Genomic DNA, 10,926 nt, shown 5'->3' with positions numbered 1-10,926 from the left:
CTGTAGGTGCCCCCTTAAGCACCCCCGGCTCCTCCGGGGACCTGTAGGTGCCCCCTTAAGCACCCCCGGCTCCTCCGGGGACCTGTAGGTGCCCCTTTAAGCACCCCTGGCTCCTCCGGCACTCCCCGTCACTCTTTGAACACTTCCTTTACTTTCTGGCACAGGGTGTGCTTTTTCTTGCTCCCGCCGAGGAATCTGCCACTCTCCAGGGAGCACAGTAGCCCTGGTTCCCTGTAGTGGAGAATGCTATTTAGAGGCCAAGATCTGGACGAGAGGAGTGCTTGTTGCTTTTGGGGTGTTATGGCTCCCAGCCCCTTTCAGTGGAGAGTTAGGGTATGTGTGTGTATACATACACATACATACACTTACATACACCAACACACACGTACATACACTTACACACACCCCCTTTCATATATGTACACTTACATACACCAACACACACACCCCTACATATACATACACTTACATACCCCTACATACACATACACCTGCACACACATACACATGCATACACATACCACTTACATACACCTACATACACACAAATACATACAAACACACTTACATGCACTTACATGCACATACACATGCATACACATGGCGCTTACATACATCTACACATACTTACACTTACACACCTATGAACACATACATACCTACATACACCTACACATACTTACATACACCTGTACACCTATGAACACATACCTACATACACCTACACATACTTACATACACCTGTACACCTATGAACACATACCTACATACACCTACACATACTTACATACACCTACACACCTGTGAACACATACATACCTACATACACCACACACATACACCTGTACACCTATGAACACATACACACCTACATACACCACACACATACACCTACACACATACACACACCTACATATACTTACACCTACATACACACATACACCTACACACACTGTCATACACCTGTATATACACACACACCCCTACACACATGTACACTTACACCCACATATGCATACACACATCTACATACACCTACATACACAAACACACACATACATATGTCACCATCAGGATTTATGTGTATATCTGCCTGCACAATTGGGAGTCATGCATTCACACCAGTACCCACACCACAGGGCTCGCCCCTGGCAGGGTGGCCAGGATCATCTTCACGTTTCCGTGGTGTAAATCCTGCCATCCTAGCCGGCTTCAAGCCACCAACGTGATGTCCCTGAACACAGAGCTGAGAAGGGATGTGTGGTCGCCCCGGCCGTACAGATGTCTACCGTGCAGGTGCAGAAGAGAACCTCAGAGCGTACAGAGTCATACAGGTAGCAGAAGAATTAGGAAATGGTAGTTTTGAATTTTCATTAACTTTGTGTTTAATATCATTGATTTCATTGTAAGTTTACAGTACTTCATATTTACCAACGGCTATTTTCCACACCTGGCTTCCAAAAATTCCTGACATTTTGACAATCAGCCCGTGTGTGTGGGTAAGAACTGGCTTTGGCGGCCTGCGGCTGACCCCACACAGGCCTGTGGATGCCCCTTCCCCCTCCTGGGCTGTGTCTCCCCAGCAGGGCACAGCATCTCCCACTCGCCCTCTGGAGCCCTGGCATGTCAGCTGCCCGTGTCCCCACCCCACCCGCTGCCCACCTTTCTTGCCCAACCTGATGGCTTTGGACTGAAAGATTCAAGAAGGAAGCGTGGAGACTGGGGAGGAAGGAGGGAGGGAAGCTAACCTGGCCTTCCGCTGTGTGTGACGCTGTATTTCATTGAACCAACCTCTGGCCGGCAGATGTTTAGGTTATTGCCGGGTTTTTTGCCATCATAACCAACATGGTGAGCTCCTTCTAGCCCGGGTCAGCTTCTGGCAGGGGAGGCATGGGCTGAGAGGCTCTGCTGTTTTAATTCTGAGAGCTGTTGCCAAATTGCCCCTAGGTTGGGCTCCGGACCCCCACCCCACCTATAAACAGGGCTCCGACCTGCACGCGTGCCTCTGCAAACTGTGAAGCGCTGCAGGCATGCCTGATGGGGGAAGGGGTCCTGATTTCCCTCGAGTTTATTTCCTCCTCTGTTGGATGTCCCTAAGTCGATCCTGTTGAGAGAAGTAACATGCTGAGACCCACAGTGGAGGCCGCTGCTTTGGGGTTATGGGGCTTGGGGTGTCTCTCGGAGCCTGGCAGCCTGAAGTCATCCCCCATTTCCCTCCTCAGATACAAGAAGAACTTGAAGGCCCTCTACGTGGTGCACCCCACCAGCTTCATCAAGGTCCTGTGGAACCTCTTCAAGCCCCTCATCAGGTACGCGTTGCTCTGGGAGAGGACCCTGCTGGGGTTGGAGGTTTCCCGCCTCAGTGTCCATAAGGTGGCCTTCCCTACCCATGCACCACAGAGGGCCCGTCTCCAGGGTGCCTGGGGGTCTGCGGTGAGTCACAAGGCTGGCCCAGGTCATGGACAGGAGTTCTGGCCTGTGACACCTGTGGGGTTTGCGCCTGCTGTTTAAAATCCCCCCTTGGCCTGAGCCCCCACACTGTGGAACCACCCTGAGGTTCAGTGAGTTCCGTTTTTCCTTTTTTTTCTTTTTTTGAGGCAGACTCTTGTTGCCCAGGCTGGAGTGCAATGGCTAGATCTCGGCTCACTGCGACCTCCGCCTCCCAGGTCGAAGTGATTCTCCTGCCTCAGCCTCCCAAGTAGCTGGGATTACAGGCACCCGCCACTACGCCTGGCTAATTTTTTTTTGTAGAAACAGGGTTTCACCATCTTGGCTAGGCTGGTCTCGAACTCCTCACTTCATGATCCGCCTGCTTCAGCCTCCCAAAGTGCTGGGATTACAGGCGTGAGCCCCCGCGCCTGGTCAGGTTCAGTGATGTTCTGGAGGACTCTGTTATCTTCACTCTTGTGGTCTGTCACAGGGCACAGATTGAAGTCTGCAAAGGTGAGAGGCGCACGGGCTGAGTTCAGGAGGACCAAGCACAAGCTCCCAGCTGCCCTCTCTGGGTGGATTCATGCAGATTCATACAGACAACACTCGATTCTCCCAGCAAGAGTGTGTAATGGAGGAGGGAGCCTGGTTGGCCCGGGCAGCTCACCCAGCCTTGGTGCCCAGGGTGTTTGTTATGTGTCCGTCATGTAGGCACGGGGCACCCACCTGGCTGACCTCAGTCACTCGGTCTTCAGCCCCTCCTGAGATGAGAACACAGCCCAAGGCCCCCACCCCTAATCGCATTGTTGGTGCAAGCTCTGTGGTTTTGGCCCAAGGCCACGGGTGTGTAAAGACCTCACCAGGCAGACACTTCCAGGGGCTGAGAGCTTTCCACCCAGGAGCAGGTCGCCCACGGCCAGGCTTCTCTTTGGAGCATGCAGGGCTTGGACACCCCAAGCCTGCTGAGTTAAGCCTGTAGTGCACAGCAGCCCCAATGAGCAGCCGAAAGAGAGGCAGCCGAGCCTGTGCATGTGGCGACGTCAGTCAGCTTCTCCCATATTTAGACTCATTCCCGCGGAATGATTTCTGCCTCAGTATTGGGAAGCAAGTGCTCAAGGGGCTGGTGAGGCCTGGGAGGCTCTGCCTGGGTCACGTGGGCATCTTCTACTTTCTTCCATTTTGGCTGTATACATCAGGCACGAACTGTGTGCATGGAGCCCCATGATGGGGGTGGGATGGGGAAGAGACTGACAAACATGGTTCCTGCATACTGGCCCTGACCCCGGCCCCGCCTGGGTGAGTTCTGCAGGCGAAGGAGGGGCTCAGTGCGGGGAGGCCCAGGTGTGCACGAGGTGGGTCAGGATACTCAGGTGAGGTCGTTGCCTCTGTGAGAGGGGTGGGAGGACTCCTGGAGGGCCTCCCTAGGAAGAAGCATTTGGTGGATGGATCACAAGGGCAGGAGTTCGAGACCAGCCTGGCCAACATGGTGAAACCCCATCTCTACTAAAAATATAAAAATTAGCTGGCCATGGTGGTGCACGCCTATAATCCCAGCTACTCAGGAGGCTGAGGCAGGAGAATCCCTTGAACCTGGGAAGCGGAGGTTGCGGTAAGCTGAGGTCACGCCATTGCACTCCAGCCTAGGCCACAGTGTGAAACTAAGTCTCAAAAAAAAAAAAAAAAAAAAAAAAAAAAAAAAAAAAAAATTAAAAATTAGCCAGATGCGGTAGCATGTGCCTGTGGCTCCAGCTACATGGGAGGCTGAAGCAGGAGGATTGCTTGGGCCCAGGAGTTCCAGCTGCAGTGAACCGTGTTTGTGCCATTGCATTTCAGCCTGGGCAGCAAAGCAAGACCCTGTCTCAAAACAAAAAGAGAAAACTGCCCTGCCAGGCAGCTTGGAGCTTTCCTTTTCTTACCAGCTGCCCACACTGTCATCCCAGGGACTGAACGGCGTGGCCCTGAGACACACTGGGAGAGCTCCCAGAGCAGCAGACCGAGTCAGCTCCTGGTTATACAGCTAGTGCTTGACTCAGCGATTGGGACCGGCAGACCGGTCGTAACACAATTTGGTCGTAAGTTGAGTAGGCTATACACACGCGGAGATGGTAGTGCTGCCGGAAGCTGGTCTGCATTGTCGTACGCCCAGCTGGGCAATGTTTGTGCTGCCAGACGCGGAGCAGTCGTGGCTAGCGATTGTGGTCGTAAAGTCGAATGGTCGTAAGTTGCATCGGTCGTAAGTCGATCAATACCTGTAGAGGGAGAGTTTTGTGCTCAAAGAGCTCCTTTCATGTCACTAGAATTTCCTGCCAGTTTTTCTCATCTACTGCCCATGCGGCACCTGTTCCCCTATCGGTGGGTGAGATTTTGTTTGTGTTTGTTTTAGAATCTCACTCTGTTGCCCAGGCTGGAGTGCAATGGCACGATCTCGGCTCACTGCAGCCTCCCCCTCCGGGGTTCAAGCGATTCTCCTGCCTCAGCCTCCTGAGTAGCTGGGATACAGGCATGTGCCATCACGCCCAGCTAATTTCTGTTACTTTTTAGTAGAAATGGGGTTTCATCATATTGGACAGGCTGGTCTCGAACTCTGACCTTGTGATCCTGACCACCTGCCTCGGCCTCCCAAAGTACTAGGATTACAGGCCTGAGGCTCCACGCCCGGCCTTGCTTGTGTTTAACCAGGCCCAGCATCCTGGCGCCCTATGTGACATGTGACATATTTGACACAGCAAAAAAGCGAGTCCAGTCACTTCCCTTAGAAAAGTCCTTAGAGGGCCAGGCATAGTGGCTTACTCCTGTCTTCCCAACACTTTGGGAGGCCGAGGCAGGTGGATCACTGGAGCCCAGGAGTTCAAGACGTGCCTGGGTAACAGGGCAGAACCCCATCTCTACAAAACATACAAAAATCAGCCAGGCGTGGTGGCGTACACTTTAGTCCCAGCTACTCAGGAGGCTGAGATGGGAGGATTGAGAGATTGCGGTGAGCTGAGATGGCGCCACTGCACTCCAGCCTAGGTGACAGAGTGAGATTTTGTTGTTCTTAGAGTTCTAGAAACCTCTCAAGTTCTTGGGAAAAAAGTTCACCTGCTTGGCCACGTGCAGTGGCTCATGCCTGTAATCCCAGCACTTTGGGAGGCCGAGATGAGGGGATCACTTGAGGTCAGGAGTTCGAGACCAGCCTGACCAAGATGGTGAAATCTCATCTCTACTAAAAATAAGAAAATTAGCCAGGCGTGGTGTCAGGCGCCTGTAATCCCAACTTGGGAGGCTGAGGCAGGAGAATCGCTTGAATCCGGGAGGCAGAGGTTGCAGCAAGACAAGAATGCACCACTGCACTCCAGCCTGGGCAACAAGAGCAAGACTCTGTCTCAAAAAAAAGTTCGCCTGCTCCTCCTGTTTCCACGTGGCAGCTGGACGGTGGGCTGGTGATGGCGCCAGGCTGCCTGGGCTCGACTTCTCTGCCCCTCACCATCCATTACTCTCAGCAAGAAAGGCAACCCCTCACTGCCTCAGTTTCCCCATGTGGCTGACAAGGCTGCTTAAGTCATTCCGTTGTTACAATAATTCACTGACTTGATACCCGTAAAGTGTTTGTTTGTCTTCCTTTCTTCCTTTCCTTTCTTTTCTTCACACGTTCTTGCGCCATCACCCAGGCTGGAGTGCAGTGGTGAGATCGTGGCTCACTGCAGCCTCAACCTCCTGGGCTCAGTGATCCTCCCACTTCTGCCTCTCACATAGCCGGGATTACAGGTGTACACCACTGTGCCCAGCTAATTTAAAACAATTATTTGTTGAGACAGGGTCTCCGTGTGTTGCCCAGGCTGGTCTGGAACTCCTGGCCTCAAGTGATCCTCCTTTCTCAGCCTCCTAGTGTTGGGATTGCAGGACTGAGCCACCGTATCAGCTCCACGTTCACTGTTTAGAATAGGACCTGCCAGGCACTAGCAGATACTCGATGTTAGCCGCCAGTAGTACTGTTTTTGTGTTTGTTGTTTTTTGTTTTGTTTCATTGCTTTGAGAACAGGGTCTCAGTCTGTTGCCCAGGCTGGAGTGCAGTGGTGCGATCACAGCTCACTGCAGCCTCAACTTCTTGGGCTCAGGGGATCCTCCCACCTCAGGCTTCTGAGCAGCTGGGACCACAGGCACGCCACTGTGCCCAGCTAAATTTTGTATTTTTAGCAGAGACAGGGTTTTGCTATGTTGCCCAAGCTCGTCTTGAATTCCTAAGCTCAAGCAATCCTCCAGCCTCAGCCTCCCAAAGTGCTGGGATTACAGGCGTGAGCCACCATGCCGGGCCCTGTTTTAAAATCTTTTTAAACTGGTCAGGCACAGTGGCCCATGCCTGAAACCCCAGCACTTTGGGAGGCTGAGGTGGGCGGATCACCTGAGGTCAGGAGTTGAAGGCCAGCCTGGCAAAATCCCGTCTCTACTAAAAATACAAAAAATTAGCTGGGCGTGGTGGTGTGCATCTGTAATCCCAGCTACTTGGGAGGCTGAGGCAGCAGAATCACTTGAACCTGGGAGGCAGACGTTGCAGTGAGCTGAGATGGCGCCATTGCATTCCGGCCTGGTGACAAGAGCAAAATTCTGCCTCAAAAAAAAAAAAAAAAAAATCTTTTTAAACTCCCCTTTTGTGATTCATCTGATTCCAATATTGTACGCACCTTACGTATGCTCATGTGCCAGACACCGAAAAACTGCGCTGTGAAGTCAGCCACATTTTCCCCATTTCAAAGAAGAGGAGGTTGATGCTCAGAGAGGCTACACCTGAGGTCGCACGAGGAGGGGGCGTGGCTGGGATCCTCCAGCCCGAGCCTGTGTGATTCTACCCCTCATTCTGCCTCGTTCCTGCTGGGAGGGGACCACAGGAACCGGGCTGGGGCTCCGGAGCCGGGACTGGACCCCGCTGCCTGCTGCCTGTGAGGTCTGGGGCAGCCACGTAACCTCTCTGTGCCCCAAGACCTCATTTGGAGGAGCTCTGAGGCTCTCAAACGCCCCCACACAGGAGGGCCCTGGGCCTCACCCAGCCCTCCTGACCCAGACCCCCGCAGGTGGTGCCTGCGGCTGCAGCTCTAACAGGAACCCCAGTGAGTCCACCGCATGCACGCCGTGTTGGGAGCACCTGGCTGGGCTGGCCTGGGGACCCTTTCCCGGAGCGAGAGGCAAGTGGCAGGGTCCTGTCTGCGCCTGCCCTCAGATTCCACGTCTGGCAGAGCCTGGCCTGCAGGAGAGGTCGGGGAGGCCGCAAAGAGGAAAGTGAGGGCTGGGCACCGGAGGCCTCCCTGCAGCGCTGAAGCTGGCACCTCTGTCCCCCTGAATGTCCCCCGAACGGTTCCTGCAGAGGGGTAAGACTCCCTTTGCCCCTAGTGGGTTCCTCCCATCTATCACGCAGGACGTTGACAGCACTTCACAGCCCTGGGGAGACCCTTCGGGAACCTTCCGGCAGAGGACAGACTGTTCCCCAGTCCTGCGGAGTCTAAGTGGGCAGGCGGTGAGGACATTCCCGCAGGGGCTGGGGTACAGGGAGTAAGGCAGGCCCCACTTTCCTCCCTCTCCTCGTCCTTGGGGTGAAGGGCACACCGCACTTTGGTGGCTATTTTGCAGCCCCAGCCTTTAGCCTGGGTTCCTTGGCTTCCTATCTGCCAGCGTCCTTAAATGCAGAAACCTGGCAAAAGTCCCGCAGTGCCCCACAGGTGACTGGGGGGTCCTGGCATCTGGGTTCTATTCTCCCTCGTCCACTAGGGGGAGCCAGTGCGCACAGCTCAGCCTCCCTTGGGTCCCCTTTAGGAACCAGCTGACGTTGGCGCTGGGCTGAGCTTTGGGCTGCGGCTGTCCCTCCTACCTGCCATGATCTCCGGGTTTGTTTTTGTTTTTTTTGTTTTTTTGTTTTTTGAGACGGAGTCATTCTGTTTCCCAGGCTGGAGTGTAGTGGCGTGATCTTGGCTCACTGCAACCTCCACCTCTCAGGTTCAAGCGATTCTCCTGCCTCAGCCTCCTGAGTAGCTGGGATTACAGGTGTGCATCACCACGCCCAGCTAATTTGTGTATTTTTAGTAGAGATGGAGTTTCACCGTGTTGGTCAGGCTGGTCTTGAACTCCTGACCTTGTGATCCTTCCGCCTTAGCCTCCCAAAGTGCTGGGATTACAGGCGTGAACCACCATGTCCAGCCCATGATCTCTGTATTTTTTGTTTTCGCAGTGTTAACTTGAGTTATTTTTATTTCACAAACTAAACATTGAAAATACGTGAATACTTATTTCAAGGCTTTCAGGCTTTCAAATTGTCATAAAAAGAACGTAAGATATCTTCAGTTTGGCAGAATACATAACTTCCCTTTTCCAGTAACGATGCAATTCTTTACCCACATTAATAGTTGTATATCTTGGCCGGGTGCGGCAGCGGATCACAAGGTCAGGAGTTCAAGACCAGCCTGGCCAACATGGCAAAACCTCGTCTCTACCAGAAATTCAAAACTTAGCCGGGCGTGGTGGCGTGTGCCTATAATCCCAGCTATTTGGGAGCCTGAGGCAGGAGAATCACTTAAACCTGGGAGGCAGAGGTTGCAGTGAGCCGAGATCGTGCCACTGTACTCCAGCCTGGGTGACAGAGTGAGACTTCATCTCAGGGGGAAAAAAAAGTTGTATCTTAAAGATATACAATAAGGAAATAATACTGTCCTACAAACTAAAACTTGAATGATATATTTATGGCAAAAGCCACACCTAGACTGTCATACTGTGAGGATTGCAGGCTCCTGTATAAAACCATGCTCATGTCCTGTCCGTGGTCCCCACTTTGCAATTCATGCTGAGCCTTGTTGCTGATAGGAATCATCACAGCGAGCATGTCCACCAGGCGTCAGGCGGTGGACTAGACGTGCACATAGCCTTGCGTTGCCTTCCGTCCTCCGTTTTGTGGGAGAAACCCTGCTTTCAGATCCAGGCCCTGAGAAGGAGTGAATTCTCCTGGGGCACAAGGGGTGGGAGACGACGGAGTGGCTGCACCTGGCCAGGGCGTGTCTGGCCTTGCAGCTGCGCTGTTCTCTGGGGTCTCAGAGACTTTATCCTGGAGACCCTTGTTGGTCTCTGTCCTTAGAAGAGGTGGCCAAATGTGAGGTCACCACTGACCCCAAAACCACCAGCAGCTGGGGTACCCTGGGGCAGGCTCCACTCTCAGAGCTTCTCTCTGTGCCAATGGCGGCCTGCCCCCGCCCAGCCTGAATCCCCCAAAAGGGCTTCTTGGCACTTCCACGCTATCTCCTATGTCTATGCAAATTCAGGGCAGATTTAAATTGGAGGCAGATATTTATTTTTATGCAGATGAGCCTCTCCAGAGTGTTTGGTGCATTGGCGATCTCATGAAAGCAAAATATCTCCCGGCGTGCGCTGCTCCTCTTGTGTTCGGGTTTTAAGCGGTGTCAGCGTTTACATTTTCCTAATATGAAAAATGCCTGCGTTGTTCTGCTGCCAGCTTCTGCTCCGTCCCTGCAGCCCCCGGCCTCTCTGCTGGCGCCTAACCGTTTTTTATTCTCTTGCTTCTGCTTTCTTAGTCACAAGTTTGGGAAAAAAGTCACCTATTTCAACAACCTGCGTGAGCTCCGTGAACACCTGAAATGCGATCAGCTGATCGTCCCCCCCGAAGTTCTGCGGTGAGTGCCGGTTAGACCCCAGAGGCCACGTCAATAAGTACATCTTTGTGCTTCCAAAAGTCTTGGTTCAATCCCACGAATGTTGAAGGCTTCATTTCCAAACGCGTGCTTGGCTGGGCTTGGCTCGGAAATCTGCGGCATCGGCAAAGATACGCAGCAAAAGGTGCTAACTGCTGACTCAGAAATGAAATTGCAGAGGCCACATACAGGACGGGACGCTTCTCCTCGCCCGCCGCCGAAAAACTGATTTAAAAAATAAGGCCTTGTGTGGCAGCTGCCGTTTGTTGCCTTGGTGTTTACCGTTTTTGCTTTTGAGCAGAAAATTAGGGGAATTTCCCAGGCGTGTGAATAGCACTGTGTACAGAATAAAATGTTCTCAGGGACGTGACAGGTGCGCTAGAAAGGGACCTGTCTGCTGAATGCTGGAAGCTTAATTGATCTGTCTGCTACGAGGCTTAAATGTAGAACCAGGTGAGTAGAGGCTGCCCGGGAAGGTGCGTGCCACACAGCCAGTGCAGCGTGGGGCCAGATCCAGCCGGGGTCCCTGGACCCCCAGCCTGGGTTCCCTCTGCCCCTTGTGTCTCCCTCTCTGAGTGGCTCCTTTGAAGGAGTAGGCCCTTGCCAAAGTGCATGCAGGTGAGGCTGGTTGCCTTGCAGCGGTAGTGGAGATAAAAGCCCAAGTCACATGCCAGGTACTAGGATGTAGAGATGTCTAGGAAGTGCGGTCCTTACCCTCAGGACACTCTCAAGCTAGTAAGGACCGCAAATCAATGATGGCAGGGGCCAGAGGAAGCACTGAACCCAGCTGGGGAAGCGACTGATGTGTGTGAGGGGGAATCCAGGAAGACTT

At 53.1% G+C, this 10,926-nt stretch overlaps 1 protein-coding gene across 2 annotated transcripts in view; it reads left to right on the top strand.

The window, feature by feature from the left end:
- Nucleotides 1-10,926, top strand: part of ARHGAP8 (Rho GTPase activating protein 8) — a 96,396-nt gene that overhangs the window by 55,662 nt on the left and 29,808 nt on the right. For both annotated transcript variants that reach the window (XM_017529497.2, XM_037738908.1), the window contains exons 5-6: nt 2,223-2,309; nt 9,978-10,076. In XM_017529497.2, the coding sequence (XP_017384986.1) occupies nt 2,223-2,309; nt 9,978-10,076 (186 nt within the window). The remainder of the gene's footprint in view (nt 1-2,222; nt 2,310-9,977; nt 10,077-10,926) is intronic.

Source organism: Cebus imitator, unplaced genomic scaffold, assembly GCF_001604975.1.
Source record: "Cebus imitator isolate Cc_AM_T3 unplaced genomic scaffold, Cebus_imitator-1.0 Scaffold59, whole genome shotgun sequence".
Classification (NCBI taxonomy): Eukaryota; Metazoa; Chordata; class Mammalia; order Primates; family Cebidae; genus Cebus; species Cebus imitator.
Note: the sequence above shows the minus strand (reverse complement) of the source record. Positions and strands in the feature narration are given on the sequence as shown.